At 36.7% G+C, this 17,506-nt stretch overlaps 1 protein-coding gene across 1 annotated transcript in view; it reads left to right on the top strand.

Annotated features, from left to right (window-relative positions):
- Positions 1–4,359: 4,359 nt before the first annotated feature.
- Positions 4,360–17,506, top strand: part of LOC127634981 (glycogen debranching enzyme-like) — a 34,574-nt gene continuing 21,427 nt past the window's right edge. The window contains exons 1-14 of the mRNA XM_052114763.1: positions 4,360–4,373; positions 4,907–5,060; positions 7,592–7,802; positions 8,069–8,238; positions 9,386–9,589; positions 11,173–11,354; positions 11,478–11,589; positions 11,728–11,854; positions 13,409–13,511; positions 13,596–13,693; positions 13,808–13,947; positions 14,091–14,278; positions 16,710–16,833; positions 17,207–17,370. Coding sequence (XP_051970723.1) covers positions 4,979–5,060; positions 7,592–7,802; positions 8,069–8,238; positions 9,386–9,589; positions 11,173–11,354; positions 11,478–11,589; positions 11,728–11,854; positions 13,409–13,511; positions 13,596–13,693; positions 13,808–13,947; positions 14,091–14,278; positions 16,710–16,833; positions 17,207–17,370 — 1,905 coding nt within the window. The 5' untranslated portion in view covers positions 4,360–4,373; positions 4,907–4,978. The remainder of the gene's footprint in view (positions 4,374–4,906; positions 5,061–7,591; positions 7,803–8,068; positions 8,239–9,385; positions 9,590–11,172; positions 11,355–11,477; positions 11,590–11,727; positions 11,855–13,408; positions 13,512–13,595; positions 13,694–13,807; positions 13,948–14,090; positions 14,279–16,709; positions 16,834–17,206; positions 17,371–17,506) is intronic.

The raw sequence follows: 17,506 nt of genomic DNA, 5'->3' as shown, positions 1-17,506 counted from the left end.
CAACTAGGCATCGATACCTTTTTTGTAGGGCGATTCCCACTCTGAACTCTTAGATTTACCCAATACGACGCCATTAATTGTTGTCTTCTTATATGCACAAAGGCATTTCACACATTTCTACTTGAAGAGCTGAAACTGGAGAAGTCAAATATGCTCCGCAACAAATTCTTAGGGCTTGAGACTGAATTCTATCCAATTTAATTAAATGATATTTATTTGCAGAAACATATACAATGCAACCATAATTCAATATAGATCTTATCATTGATGTATACATGGTTTTTAAAGCCAACCTATCTGCTCCCCATTCCTGTCCTGAAATACACCTCATTACATTCACTACTTGCTTACGCCATCTTTTCAATATGCTCTCTCCTGGTTAATCTGCTATCAAACCATACTCCTAGAAATCCTATTATATATATATACTGAAAACTTGAATTCATTTCCCCCTGACCACTTTTCTACTTAATTTAACACACATTGCATTTTCTTTATATTATATTCTATATTCTTTCCTTTAAACCGGAGAGCCCCATCATCAACAACAATGATTTCCTCATACATGTATCCTTGAGAAAACATCATTAATCATGATGGTAAATAAAAGTGGACTTATTACACTGCCCCGGGGAGTTCCATTGTTGATCACAACACTACAGGATATAGTCCCGCCAACCTTCAACCCTAATTCTTCTCCTGATTAAAAACTCTTTAACCAGTTATACATTCTTCCTTTTATATTAATCTTTCCTAGCTTTAGTAATAATCCCTCCTTCCACAACATATACGCCTTTTCTATCTCAAAGAAAACAGCAATGGCACTTATTTATAAATGCCTTCCTTATATCAGCTTCTAAAGATACTATTGGATCCAAAGTCCCTATTCCACACCTAAACCCACTTTGATAAGGAGAAAAACAGCTCACATTTCCAAATTATATGTCAATCTATCAGTTGTCATTCTCTCCATTACCTTGCATAAATGAGAGGTTAGAGCTATAAGGACGATAATTTATGGGATTACTTGGGTCATTCCCTAGCTTTTCAATGGGTATAATTAACTTATACCTTCCAACTTTGAGGAAGTATACCTTCTATACATATTCTATTATAAATGCTAAAATCACCTTTATTGAAACTTCACTAAAATACTTCATCATACAATAACTACTCCATCCAAACCTGGAGTAGATTGTTTCATTCTTCTCACTGCCCTCTTTAATTCACTCATAGAGAATGGGGCATCCAACAGATGATTAACAGGCTCTTTTCCCCCCCATTAAATCTGGATACTCTTTCAACACATCCTTTCTTATTTCCTCACTCTGCACAGTCAAATTTTCTGAACTATTTACTTTAATACATCCCTTTAGAAACATTTCCACTTTCTCTCCATCCTCCACAGCTACTTCTCCATTCATGCTTAAAACTGGATATCCATTATTCTTTTGATTTCCCTTCATTTTCTTAATCATGCCCCACACCTCCTCTACTGATTTATTCTTCCCTATTTCACTACAGCATGACATCCAATTCTTGGCTTTCCTTACTGTCTTTCTTACAACTGCTTGTGCTTTGAGTTTATACTCAATAAAATCTTGAAAATTATGTGATTTCCTGACACTCCTATATGCTTTCCTTTTCCTTCTTATGGCACATGCCCACTCTTCATTCCACCAGGGAACTATCTTAATATTTTTACCCACTTTCCTTTTTGGTATATATTTATTTGCTGCTATTTGAATTGCTTGTACTATTTCTCTACTGATCATCTCTACCGATCTATCTGTTTCTATTATAATGTTCTTTAATCCCTACTCACTCAAACTCATAAATTCTTCCCAACTCGCTTTATCATACCTCCATTTACCCATATTTCCTTGATTCACATCACTTCTTCCTGTGTTTACTCGTACTGATGTTAATATTGGATAGTGATCACTTCCTATAGTGTCTTGTCGCATTATTTCCCATTCAGTACTCCCTGCAATTGAGTCAAATATCAATGTTACATTTCCCTGTATCCACATTTACCCTTGTATAACCCACATCATTCAAACACACCAAATTCTTAATTTCCATCAGATCGTCCATCACCAGTCCATTAATATCTGTCACTAAACCTCCCCATAACGCACTATGTGCATTGAAGTCCCCGCACAAAATCACCCAATCATCTCCATTTTGGCTCTCTATTTGTTTTAACTCATTCAACATTAATTTCTTACAAGGATTATAGGATATACCACTCACCCACACCTCCACTACCACATTCTCTTTTGTTATACCTTTACCTAATGTTCTATTATGTAGACCTTCCTTGATCAGAGTAATACACCCTCCACCATTAACATCCCCACGATCTCTTCTCTCACACTTGCGTAACCTTTTATAACAAAATCAAATTTGGGTTGAAGCCACGTCTTTTGTATACTGTACACGTCAGATCAGGCTTAATTTCCATCTCATTAATAATGCTTTTAAATTCCAATCCATTAGCCACAAGACTTCTTGCATTCCATTGTAATATTAAAATCATCACTCCTATCCAAACCAAGCTTCCTGACTTGACTGAGTCTCATCCACCAGCCCATCCCTAAACATTATCATGATATACTTCCTACTCCTAAGAATCTCTCTGCTGCCCTGACTATAATTTGAATCTTAATTGTCTTCTTTTCTGTTTGCGCAGTAGAAATAATTACTTCAGCTATGAACAACAAGAAATTTACTTTATTCACAATCATCGTATCCTCTGTGATCCTATCCTCCATTTCTGAATTTAATGAATTCCTTCCCTCCATTTGCACGTCGTCTCTCTTTTCCTTTCTCGTTATTCTTTGCATCAACAATTTTCACTGCTTCTGCATTTTTAATGTTCTTCTTAGCTCTCTCATTCTGCACTTCAATAGCTCTCTTCCTCACCTCACATCCCCCAAACGCAACACTATGTTCTCCACCACAGTTACAACACTTAAGCCCCGCTCCTTCACATTTGCAATAATCATGCACCCCCCCACCCCCCACATCTTGCACATCTTTCCTTAGACTTACACATCGTAGCCACATGCCATTCTTTTGGCAATTATAGCATCTTAAAGGAGGAGGCATATATGGTCTCACTGTATAAATGATAAATCCTAGTTTTACCTTTTCCAGCAAAATAACTCCATCAAATCTAAGCTCAACTGAGAGACTATTCTATTCATAAACAATCATCTAGCACCAACTATATTCCCTCCATTTATGTTATTTTTAAGCTCTTCCATAAACACTCCAAATGGCACACCAGATATAACTCCACTTACCTACTCACCACTTCCTGTTTGCACATTACTTAAATTTTTTGATCTTCATTGTTACATACTACAATCAAATCTCCATTTTTTAACACTCTTGCAAGCTTAATCTCTCCAACTACTTTCCTCAACTCTTTCGTTAAAGCAATTGTACTTATCTTTTGTATACCACCTTCCTCTTTGAATTTCAATATTACCTTCAACTCATAAACATTTTTATTCCTCACTTTTTGTTCATTTCCACTCTCCTCAGAACTTCTTGCCTCCCTTTCCTGATAATTTTTCTTTATTTTCTTTGATCCTGCATCTTCCTTCGTATCTCTGTTTCCCTCATCTCTTGTCCTACCAACATCCATTTGATCATCCTCCTCATCTGATTCATCAATACTAACTAGTGTCTCTGGTCCATTTCCAATATGATTTTTTTTAAATATTGTCATTATTGATTTCGATGCGTTCGTTGCCATCAAACACGGCACCACTCGCTGTCGAGCCATACATACATCGTGGCTTCAGATCACGCGCCTACACTCGTTTCTGGCCTACACAGCCAGTTCCACTTGAAGTCAGCTTCAATTTTCACAAAAATGTGCCACGTTTATTACTATTGTAGCTTATGTTGGTTAAAAAAAAGTGTTTAATAATATAGTTGGCTTTTTTTTCTTTTTTTTTTTTAATAAATACTTTCCCAGCAAGTACATCACATTCCCATAATGTTAATGTATGGTTCAGGTTCCAAATTTCCTTCCAAAACAGCAAAATCTGTAAATTATTCCAAACTTTTGGCCGCCAGTGTATATGTATATATATATATATATATATATATATATATATATATATATATATATATATATATATATATATATATGTATATGTACTTATGTGCTGCATGCATAAAGCATGTTCTTTACGTGATGTAACCCAGTAAATGGAACTGGAAAGGTACTTGCTATATTTAGGGTCACTGAAAGGTCATGTTACCTCAGATGCATGACCTTATTAGATGCATGTGGTGTGCTCTACTGTCAACATCGGGTGACATTCCAGTGAGGAGTCCATCGGATGTTGCTGGTAATGAAACATTTATAGTTTATTTCTATTTTGGCACCTCGTTGTAACATTTACTATACTGAATAATGCAGTTGGAAAAATTCCAATCAAGGGCCCCTGTCAGGATAATTTTTTATTTTTAAAGATTTAATGTTAATGTCTTAGCATATTTTATCTGCTAAAAGGTTTCAAATGCATTGATTCATGTAAATTATGTTAGTCATTGATTCTTTTATAAACAATTCCTTCAATTTACATTTTAAAAGTGTACAAATAATCATATGATTGCCCAATACTGATCACTGAACACTATGTATGCTGTGTCTGTATGCCATAGTTTGTCTCTGTATAGGCTATGTGTACACTCTGTCTGTCTGTCTGTCAAAATACATTGGTTCTCGTGTCGTTGCTCCAGGTTAGGTCAGTAGGTCAATAGGTCAAGAGTTTTGTGCAAACACTGTTGAGAAATTGTCAAACATGCCCAAATCCACCGCTTGTCTATATAAACCTGCCAGCGGATTGTTCACATTCTGTTGGCTTTTATCCTATGGCAGGCAGTCTGCGCTCTTGGAGATCTAGAGGTTTAACTCCGTGTTGAAAGGGCAACCCAAAAAAGGACCGTCAACATGTTCCGCGGCACACAGACTCGACTGCTTCTCCTGAATGACATGGAAAGATTGGAGCGCACACTGTTCCGCCTGGAGCAAGGTAGGCCTACTGGTTTCTGTCATAAAACTCCGGTCCAGTAATCTACTGTGTATTGCGAGGATTTTCATGTTGGTTAACACAATTTCCATCAAGATATTTTATTAGTTATTCTTTTAAAGGTTCTTTATACATTTTAAACGCTAGTTTTGTTGCAGAAATCATTCCACCCATCTTACTTTTACTCTGTATGTGTGAGCGTGTATTTATCACTTTGTGGGGACCAAATGTCCCCATAAGGATAGTAAAACCCGAAATTTTTGACCTTGTGGGGACATTTTGTCGGTCCCCATGAGGAAAACAGCTTATAAATCACACTAAATTATGTTTTATTGAAAATGTAAAAATGCAGAAAGTTTTCTGTGAGGGTTAGGTTTAGGGGTAGGGTTAGGTTTAGGGGATAGAATATAAAGTTTGTAAAGTATAAAAACCATTATGTCTATGGAAAGTCCACATAAAACATGGAAACACAACATATGTGTGTGTGTGTGTGTGTGTGTGTGTGTGTGTGTGTGTGTGTGTGTGTGTGTGTGTGTGTGTGTGTGTGTGTGTGTGTGTGTGTGTGTGTGTTACTGCAACTCAAGATATTGTACCTCTGGAGAGACTTTGGACAGATTTACGAGTTACGGTGCATGTGCACTGGTATATCTCATTCAAAAAGCTATCCGCTATAAATAGCGCAGGAATGTGCTGTGGTTTTCTATACATAGGTGTTTCAGTGTAGATAGAAATGTAAATATGCAAGTGACCGTTTACTGAATCATGCAAGGTCAACGGAAATTAATCTTGCTTGCATACTGCGTAGTGGCCTATACACTATTACTATTATTATAACTATTACTATGACATAACTATAATTTTTTTATGGTATGTAAAACAGTATTTTTTTAACCTTTAACGTTTCAAACAGTAGAATTCTATACTGTTGTCACATGACCTCATTACGTGCATGTTTATCAGCTTAGATTTTGTTTAATGGTTATTAATGCAATTTTGTGTAAAAGCTGCGTAACGTCCAATCAAAACTACGAGTGAAGAAAACAATGTTTTTTTTTTTCTCAGTTGAAATGTCAAATCAATGTATTGCAGTGTGCTCTGATATACTGCACATTTGGGCAAATATTAAGCCTTCTTTACATTGCAATGTGGAACAAAAACTGCATTAGAAGTGGCATTTACACAGCAAATACAACTGCACAAATAATGTTATGAGATTAATGTTTTAAAATATGAAATTCCGAATACAGATATATGACATGAATGAAAGTATGAAATCATGTTTTGAATTATGTAACAAAATTTACTTTAACTAAACTCTGATGCTGCTTTTCATATACAGTTTACACAGAACCAAGGCAGCATCAGAATTTAGTTTGGCTTTTATGTGACATTGCTTCTTTACACAGAATTTATAGCATGCACAGAGCAGCCTTAAATTAAAATAAATTGATCCGGGTATTCCATGGAAACAGACAATTCACAAATGCAGAGTAGTACGAAGTGTGCCTTTTCCGATTCCAAAAAGAGCTGTTGATGTTTTAAGTGGCTTTGAATACAATAGCTACTGATGCACCAAAGACCTTGATTTATAAAATCAATTTATAAAAACATTTTGTATACTTAATTACAGTTGTACTCAATCGCTTTGGCTCATTTTTTGAAACAGTCTTAACATTCTCACGTACGTATTAATATTTAAGAGAGGAGAGATACCCAGAGGAACAACGCTGAGCCATATTTAGAAGAAGCTGTCTGTCACGTTTTTAAACCAATCAGGTCAGAGTAAACTGGTCAACGAAAACCTCATTTGATTGGTTACTTGAAGCTGGTAGACCAGCCTTCTCCCTCGCGCTTGCAAAACACTTTTCAGTGAGAAATTTGTGCTGATCGCGATAAAAAAAATAAAAAAATGGAAGACGAAACGTTTATATCGGATTTTTTATTAATAATATTTATTCCACAAACACAAGTCATTTACACGTTTGCAGGAGTTTATTTTACACATACAGACTGATTCTACGTGGTCAATCCGTTTTGCTCTTTAAACCCTTTCTTTGCTTGCATATCGCTGATTGCAGGTTTGCAATGTGTTTGGCCATGTGTAGGTGCAAAAACAGTGCCAGAAGTGTAAGTCAGAAGAATACACATTTATTTTGTGTTCATAGGAAATTACAGATTGACAACACTTGAATTACACTTATGCAAATCATTAAATTATTGCTAATATTTTTTTCTTAAGCTTGCAACTTGATTTATACCTTAACAAAACGTTTTGTGCGATGCAATTTATTTTTCACAATTAGATTTGCTTTCACAAATCTTACTTTGTGTATGCAAATGAGATGCTTGTGTTCTACCCGCTCCATATGGGACTCGAACCAGCATCTCTGGCTAGTGTACCTCTTGAGATCAGGAGAGTGAAGTTTATACACATTGCACAGCTATCTATCAGCTGGCTCCCCTTACACAGATTATTTCAATTCGCAGCGCCCTCTGCTGTTTTCTAATGTAGGCTCACACTTCTGTTTACCCAGGTTTTGAGCTTCAGTTTCGCTTGGGGCCAACCATGCAGGGTCAGAATGTGCACGTGTACACCAATTACCCAGCACTGGGCAAGAAGTTCAACAGCTCCAACTTCCTTCACCTGGAGTGGATCAACCCCAGTGGCAGAGAAGATGACTCAGACAAATACTGCAAACTTGACCTGGAAATAGCAGGCTCTTATCAGTACTACTTCGGGTGTGGGTAAGTGAATTTTATTATTGTAAAAAGCGATTTCTACTTTCAGAATCCGGATAATGTTTAAAGGAATAGTTCACTAAAAATTTTTAATTCTGTCATCATTTACTCACCCTCATGTTGTTTCAAAATCATATGACCTTCTTTCTTCCATGGAACACCAAAAGAGATGTTAGGAAGAATGTTAGTAAAGTGAGACAATGATTTTTGGGTGAACTGTCCCTTATATATGAGTATTATTAAGTCATTTGTGTGTGTGTGTGTTTGTGCAGGAATGAGAAAAGGAGCGGGGGCGGATACATTGTGGTGGATCCAGTGTTACGTGTTGGCCACGAGAGGAAGATGCTGCCCCTAGACTGCGTCACAGTTCAGACTTACTTGGCAAAGTGTCTGGGCCCGTTGGATGAATGGCTGGATAGACTCAGAGTGGCCAAGGAAACTGGTCTGAATCTCTTAAAGTGTTCACTGAGACAATGTTCTTCCATTTTTCCATTCCATTTTAAATTGGTAAAACATTTGTGGCCAGTTAAATTTGCTTTAAACTATTTCAGCCATTGAAACGTCTGACATTCGTCGATGAATGGCTAATCACGAATGGCTATAAAAGGGTGGGCCACTTGTACACTTTCCTGACTCCCAGAGACTTAGTTGTTACAGAGACAAATGCAATTTTTCAAGACATTAATTTCAATTTTATATTCCAGGTTATAGGCGCATTTTATTTGTGGTATTCCAGAACATTTTCAGCACCTTTAATTACATCCTCTAATATAATAATACATTTTTGTTTCAAACGATCAATTAGCTGGTAGTAGAGCTATTCAGATTGTAGTGAAAACCTGAGTTCCATCTGGATTTTCTTTGGGTTTTTATAATGGCAGTTTTGGATTTGTTAATAATATAAGGTCTGTGGTAAACATTACTTGACGATACATTGTTCTATAACATAGATTACACACTTTTATACCTTAAACATGAATTTTGAAGCTGTATTGAATTGCTTACATTTAAAAAAAAAAAAATGTTGCAGCTTCAAAATTCACGCTTTAGGTATGAAATTGTATAGTTTATGTTGTAGAACAAATCGTCCATGTATATGTTTACCACATACCTTGTTTTACTCATAAGTTAAAAAACCCCATTATAAAAGCCATGGGAAAATTCAGAGGGAACCCATGGCATATTAGCCTTCTGGGTTCGCCAACAAATTGACGTCACGGCTGAACAGCTCTATCCTTTTATCTCCATTAAATGTCTTATGGACAAATATGTACTAAGAAGTAAGAAATGTATCATTGGTTCCCATTGATTGGTGCTATGTACATAGTCACAGCCTCACTCAAAACAAGGTTAAACTTTGTTTAATGATTATTTAATCATTTATTAAATTTCATGAATGTCTCTTTTAAGTTATCATGTTTCTGTAAACAAGCAGTTGTATTTATTTCTTATATATTATATCAAATATAAGTATATATATACATAATTGTATATGCAAGGTCACCTATAACAAAGATTACTGTCACATGTAAACACTTTCTCCATTGAGCTAGATGTCCAACTATATCAAATAATTTTTCTGTCTCCAGGTTACAACATGATTCACTTCACTCCTCTGCAGAAACTAGGTGTATCACGGTCATGCTACTCTATAGCCGATCAACTACAACTGAACCCAGATTTCTCCCCACCTGGCAAGAACTACACCTGGATGGATGTGGGCAACCTAACTGAGAAACTTAAGAAAGAGTGGAACATGATTTGCATCACAGATGTGGTGTACAACCACACTGGTATTTTTCTGCTATGACTCTATGCACACATTGAATAAAACTAGGAAATGACAAAAGTATGTGGACACTCCTGTCTAATTAATGGGCCTGACTAGGCCTTGACTAGTCAAGTCAAGTACATTTTATTTGTATAGCGCCTTTCACAACACACATCGTTTAAAAGCAGCTTTACAGAAGATCAGGCATTAACAGACAATACAACTGTAATGTCTATGATAAATGTATGCTTCCAACTTTCTTGCTCCTCCTTTTCTTTTCCATCATGACAATGCCCTGTGCACAAAACGAGGTCCAAAAAACATGTAGTGAGTCTGGTGTGAAAAATTTGACTGGTCTGCACAAATCCCAGAACTGAACCCCACTGAACACCTTTGGGATGAATTAGAATGGCAACTTCAAGCCAGACCCCATCTCACAACATTAGTACCTGACCTCATTGATGATGTTTGTGTCTAAATGGGAGCAAACCCACCAGTCATGTACCAACATCTAGTGTAAAGCTGTTAGAGAGGACTAACTCACTATTTATGCCAATGGTTTTGAAAAGGAAATGCTTAGCAAGCACATATGGGTGTGGTGTTTGGGTGTCCACATACTTTTGGCCATATAGTGTACGTAGGAATTGTCTGGAAGTGTTTCATAAAAAGTTCTAAGTTACTGTAAATGTCTGGTTTGGCTGTTCAATTGATAAGCATGGAAGTTTCACCTCAGAATGACACAGTGGGCTTCAGAAAGAAGTGGAAAGGCTATTTATACCTCAACTGCAGCCATCAGAGAGTTGATGAAAGCTGGTCATGTCTCTGGGACAATGGTTGAGATTTTTTTCCTTTAAGGGCTTGAAGGAGGTTGGAATCGTTCCTTGTGGCATTCTAATGTTTCATATTAACCTCTGGCATATGTATGCCATGGGAACACTCTTTAAACATCAGGCAGAAGTTAATTATATTTGATGAGCCCCTTTAAATCATTGACATTTGTTTTACAATGTAGCAATCTTATCAGAAACAATCTTGATTCATTTCCGGCCAATTGAGTAAATGTTTACTTTTCACCTTGTCATTTCCTTAATATCTGCTCACTGTTGACCAAGAAGCTCATATAATTCCATACCAAGAAGAACACCAAGTTGTGCTTCTGGAACAGGCGTCAGCTGGCACATGATAGCTGTGTGGTATATGTAATCCTCACTCCGCTGGCCTCAAGAGGTGCACTAGGGACTGAAGTTAGGAGCTGTAGCCTTTAGCCTTCGCATAAGCGCACCTGCATCCCATGTCGGCTGATGCTGTTTCGAATCCTGCTCAGAGTCTGTCGAGCAGGTTCAGTTACACATCCTTATGTTTGGGATTTGAAATAAAGTATTCCTGTTGGCCAAAATAAAGAGAACGACATACAGTTACCATGAAACAATACACTGTATCTATACAGTAGCTCAAAGATCCTCTGTCTATATCTAAAAACGGTAACACGTGTTACTTATGCCCTCCATTTGCAGTATGCATGCCTACTGTACAATTTCAATATTGAAAGCAGTTACTGATTAATGAAATAATTTAGACTTTTATGACTAATTTCTGTTAACTTAGCTGCTAACAGTAAGTGGATCAGACTCCATCCAGAATGTGGCTATAACCTGGTAAACTCTCCTCATCTGAAGCCTGCCTGGCTACTGGATAGAGCCCTCTGGCACTTCAGCTGTGCCATAGCAGATGCAAAATACAATGACGGTGGCCTTCCAGCTCTTATTGAGAATGAGAAGCACATTACAGTAAGTCTAGAATGTCTCACCTAAATATTCTCAAATATGTACTCTAATATACTACAGAAATACCTAAGGTTGGTGGTGATGAACCAAGGAAACACTTGGTGGAATTTTGGCTTGATGTTTCAGATGCTTCGAGGACTTCTTTGGAAGGTAGTTTTCACCCAGTTGAAACTATGGGAGTTTCTGCAAGTGAACGTTGAGAAAGCCGTGGAGCAGTTTAGGAAGGTTCTTCAAGCTGGTGAGTTATTTAAGTTTGCTGGCAACATCTGGGACGCTGTCACACTTGCACCATCCATGAAGAGAACCTTCAAATCCTCAAGAAGGTACATTTATTTTAGGAGAATAATAATAATTTGAGAGTTTTTGACATTTGTAGGGAAAAAACCTGTGGGTCCTGAGTTGGAAGGAAAGCCTAAATTGAAAATTATACAAGATTCACAGTACAGACGCTTCAGCAACACCGTAGACATGCAACTGGCCCTGGAGATGTTTGGCAGACACATGTAAGTTTACTTTTTGTTCACAGTACTGTTCTGTTTAATGATGGAGTTTTGTGGAAGTACATATATGGATTTGTGTGTGTGTGTGTGTGTGTGTGTGTGTGTGTGTGTGTGTGTGTGTGTGTGAGTGTTGCTAATGCACAGTCATTTATGTCTAAAATGTATGTAAACGGAATGAAAAAAAGTGGATTTATATAAAAATGTTAGACTTGAGGTGTAAATGGCATATATGACCTGCCACTATCTAGAATACCATTAATATTATTTAAACAACAATAACAAGAAAACGTCAACTGCTCTTGACTGGATGACTTCAGTATCTTCAAAAATAATGAATTAATTAAAACAATTATAAATCTTAAGACTTTTAATAATATTGAAAGTAATTGAAGTCATTTTATGTTACATTTGAAAACTTTGAGCACTCTTTTCTTAATTTATAATCTTTGTTCTATTGTTTTTTTTGTTCTATTGCTTGTATTTGTTTCCTTGTTCTTACTTTATTACTGACTGTTCTTCTCATGAATAATTAGTTGAGAACTTGAAACAATGTTGACGAAAGGATCGTCAGATTACTTTCAAATGTAAACAAATTAGACATTATAACAGAAGTATTCCCTGAAATATTAATCTTAATCATTAAAAAAATAACAAATACATTGTTTGTAATAATTGTTTTATTATTTGTTTGTTTTGATGAATATATATATATATTTCTGTGTCTTGAATTTAGTTCTTAATTATCATTGGTAACTTGTTAGCTATGCTGCATGTTTACCTTTATTGCACTGCAGCTATTTAGTTAAATTATTGTCTTTTTATTCAGGTTATTCCTTTAATTTTAATTCATTTTAATCCATTTAAAATGAAAGTAAAATAAAAAAAAAAAAAGGAATATTCTAGGTTTAATACAAGTTAAGCTCAGTCGATAGATAGTATTTGTGACATAATGTTGATTATCACAAAAATTAATTTTGAATTGTCTCTTTAAAAATAAAAAAATCAAGGTTACAGTGAGGCATTCACAATGGAAGAGAACGGGGGCCATGTTAAAATACTCACTTTCTCAAAATTATAGACACAAGACATAAACAGTATGCATGGAAACATGATTTTAGTGTGATGAAATCACTTACTAACGCCAATAAACCCAAAACCCCCAAAATGACTGTAAAAACTATTAATTAACTACTTTATAGCTCAAATAACTGAAGTTTGAACAAAATTAATGTAAGGGCTTTTATAAAATTAAAAGCTTCAGATTTCTGCCTTTTAAACCCTCCAAAAATTGCACCCACTCACTTCCATTGGTAAGTGTCTCACTGTAACCTGATTTTTCTTTTTTCTTTTTTTAAGACAAATTGCCAGAAATGCTGTCGATTGAGCTTAACTTGTATAGAATCCAGAATATTCATGTAAAATATTTAATCCATATTAGGTTTTTATATTTTATAGTTGTTGTTTTTTTATTGTACCTGTGTAAAGCGCTTTAAACAAACACTGTGTATGAAACATTCCAAACTAATTAGCTTTGCCCTTTCATATTAAACCCTACAGTAATGGCCCCTCATCCATCCAAGAATGCTGTGATTGGTTTAAAAAGAGTCTAGAGGAACTGAATGTGGAATGCTATAAGGAAATGCACAGCCATCATGAGCAGGTTGGTGCCATAATCATTTAATCATTTAACCTTCTGTTTGGCTGCAGTATCGGTCTGACCAGTTTATATCATTTCCTCCAACAGGCAATAAACTGCATAGTGGGAATGGTTCAGTATGAAAGATTGGCCACCCACGGCCCTCAACTTGGACCCGTCACCCGGACAAACCCTTTGGTGACAAAGTCAGAATTTTGACCTTGCACTTTGCAACTTATGCTTTTAGCCATTTTGTTTTACACACTGATGAGAATGCCACATTTACAATATGGCCTTGTTTTGTTGTTTTAATAATTCAGATATTTTACCTTCCCATTTGAAGACATGTCCATTGAGCATGAAAAACAGTTAACACAGAATCCAAATGATGCTTGTCATCTGCTTGCCCATAATGGATGGGTCATGGGAGATAACCCACTCAGGAACTTTGCAGAGGCAGGTAAGTCTACACATTGCTTTTCACATGCTTTTTTCGTTTCTTATTAAACAGTAATGTTACCCTTCTGACAAGTGAACAAGGGTGCACACATCGGTTTCATTACTGTCAGTGTTTTTTGTTTTGTTTGTTTTTCTTTGTGTTAGGGTCTAATGTTTATCTCAGAAGAGAACTTGTTTGCTGGGGTGACAGCATTAAACTTCGTTATGGTGACAAACCAGAAGACTGTCCGTACTTATGGGCTCACATGAAGAAGTACACCGAGATCACAGCCAAACATTTCTCCGGTGTGCGTCTTGATAACTGCCACTCCACACCCCTTCATGTTGCTGAGGTAAGCTGTAATATTTCCACTGAAACACCTAATTCTCAATCAGTATGTTTTGCATTCTATATGTAGGCATGGTATATTATATGCACAAGGACGCAAAACATAATTGTTTTAGTCTCGAGTTCGAATCCAGGGTGTGCTGAGTGACTCCAGCCAGGTCTACTAAGCAACCAAATTGGCCAGTTGCTAGGGAGGGTAGAGTCACATGGGGTAACCTCCTCGTGGTCACTATAATGTGATTTGCTCTTGGTGGTGGCGTGGTGAGTTGTGTGTGGATGCCATGGAGAATAGCGTGAAGCCTCCAAACACGCTATGTCTCCGCTGTAATGCTCTCTACAAGCCACGTGATAAGATGCGCGGATTGTTGGTCTCAGACATGGAGGCACCTGAGATTCCTCCTCCGCCACCCGGATTGAGGCGAGTCACTACGCCACCACGAGGACTTGGAGCGCATTGGGAATTGGGCAATCCAATTGGGGAGAAAAATATTTTTTAATGAATTGTCTTGAATGTCATTGTAGAATTTTAAAAGTATAGATTTTATGGGAGAACGGGCTAGTTGTCACTTTTTACTCCATTTTTACTTATTTTTGAAAGTCAGTTTCTGTATTTGCATTTAGCACACATACCTTCCCTTTTTGGCTATAAAAAGCTATTGAACATTTCCACTGAATTTGCATTGTTCATTTCATTTAACACACAATGTTTTGTGACAACATGCCAATAGGCATTTTAGTCAAACAGAAACATTAAAAATGTAATTGCACTTTTGACTCAAAACCTTATTAAGATATAGCCCTTGTGACAACTTCCCCTTCTGAAAACTAGCCCCGGTCTCCCCTTACTAAATTAAGAAAGTTGACTTGACATAAATGGGAAATAATCCTCTTTTTTTTTTTTTTTAGCTCATTTTACAGTAATGTTGTGTTTTGTTGGATGTGACGTGTTGTATGTCGTGTCTTTAGGCCATGTTAGCCGCAGCCCGAGCGGTCAGACCCAATCTATATGTGATAGCCGAACTCTTTACAGGAAACGAACAGCTTGACAATTTGTTTGTTAATCGGTTGGGGATAACCAGTCTCGTAAGAGGTACTGCACAACTGCAGACTGCAAGAGATACACATTTGCCCCTGACACTAAATCTGCTCTGTGTTCTCTGTGTTCTCTCTCTCTCTCTCTCTCTCTCTCTCTCTCTCTCTCTCTCTCATTTTGCAAAAACATTAATTCCATTCATTATACCATTACCTCTTTCTTTCCCTCACCAACTTTATTCCAATGCATTTCATATGCACACAAATAAATAATACTCCATTAATGCCATACCACAATACTAACAAACCTGCTTGAACATCCTAATACATTAACTGCTGATTGTAAACCTTGGCTTTCTGCTTGTTTCTACTCACAATTATTTTGTTCTCTCATCCTTTTCCTGCTTGCAAACATTTCTTTCTTTCTTTCTTTCTTTTTCTTTCTTTCTTTCTTTCCACCTATCCTTCCTTCCTATACGTCCATCGTTTTTCTCTCTCTCTCTTTCTATCTATCCATTCATCCATCCTTTCTTTTCTTCCTTCCATCCATCCTTCCTTCCCATCGTCCATCTCTTTCTTTCTTTCTTTCTTTCTTTCTTTCTTTCTTTCTTTCTTTCCACCCATCCTTTCTTTTCTCTCCCTCTCTCTCTCTTTCAATCCTATCTATCTATCTATCTATCTATCTATCTATCTATCTATCTATCTATCTATCTATCTATCTATCTATCTATCTATCTATCTTTTCTTTCCTTTCATCCATCCATCCATCATTCATCCTTTCCTTCCATCCATCCATCTTTTCTTCCTTCCTTCCCATTGTCCATCTCTTTCTTTTGTTTTTTCTTTCTTTCCATCCATCCATCCATCCATCCATCCATCCATCCTTCCTTCCTTCCTTCCTTCTTTCCCATCATCTGCCTCTTTCTTTCTTTTATCCATCCATCCATCCTTTCTTCTTTCCTTCCCATTGTCCATCTCTTTTGTTTTTTCTTTCTTTCTTTCTTCCATCCATCCTTCCTTCCTTCATTCTTTCCCATCATCTGCCTCTTTCTTTCTTTTATCCATCCATCCATCCTTTCTTCTTTCCTTCCCATTGTCCATCTCTTTTGTTTTTTTCTTTCTTTCTTCCATCCATCCTTCCTTCCTTCATTCTTTCCCATCATCTGTCTCTTTCTCTTTTTATCCATCCATCCATTCATCCATACTTTCTTTTCTCTCTCTCTCTCTCTCTCTCTCTCTCTCTTTCTTTAAATCCATCCTTTTTCTTTCTTTATTTCTTTCTATCCATACTTTCTTTCCATCCTTCCTTCTTTCTTTTTCCTTTTTTATCCATCCATCCATTCATCCATCCATTCTTTCTTTTTTAACACTGCTACTGTGGCTGTGTGCTATGCTTGCTACAGTATATGTTGGCTGTGGCCCGTGAACACAGGGCTGATCTATATGTGGTGGCTGAGCTTTTCACAGGCAGCGAGGAGCTGGACAATGTCTTTGTGACTAAGCTTGGCATTACCTCCCTTATTCGAGGTGAGACACAAAGCACGTGAGTCTCTGTATGGGAAATGCAACTGAAATAAACCCATAAGACTTTCTTTCTTCCTTGTAATACAAAAGGAAGTTAGCCTCAGTCATTGCATCTTTTCTCCATACAATGAAAGAGAATGATGGATGAGGATAACATACTACATATCCTTTTGTGTAGCACGGGAAAAAGAAATTCATATGGGGTTCGAACAACAAGAGGGTGAGTGAATGATAACATCATAATCATTTTGTGGTGAACTACCCCTTGTTCTGATCCCAGAACATTTATTTAATTGGTCTCAAGTTATATATAAAATATATATATTTTTTCATATAAAGAGAGTTATTGTCTAAGTATCTGTTTTCTCATTCTCAGAGGCAATGAGTGCAGGGGACAGTCGTGAGGAGGGGCGGCTCGTGTACCGGTATGGAGGGGAGCCTGTGGGGTCTTTTGTACAGCCAAACCTCAGGCCTTTATTGCCTTCCATTGCTCACGCTATGTTTCTAGATGTTACCCATGACAACGAATGTCCAGTTCAGGTCAGTAAAAAACAACATTTATGTGCCAAATGCATTCTGATACAGCTTTTCATGAAGTTTATGTCCTGTAAAGGATCTATTCTTTATTTTTTAGATGTTATTAAGATTATTTATTATTTTTTCCTTTTTTTGTATT

Source organism: Xyrauchen texanus, chromosome 42 (assembly GCF_025860055.1).
Source record: "Xyrauchen texanus isolate HMW12.3.18 chromosome 42, RBS_HiC_50CHRs, whole genome shotgun sequence".
Taxonomy (NCBI): Eukaryota; Metazoa; Chordata; class Actinopteri; order Cypriniformes; family Catostomidae; genus Xyrauchen; species Xyrauchen texanus.
Note: the sequence above shows the minus strand (reverse complement) of the source record. Positions and strands in the feature narration are given on the sequence as shown.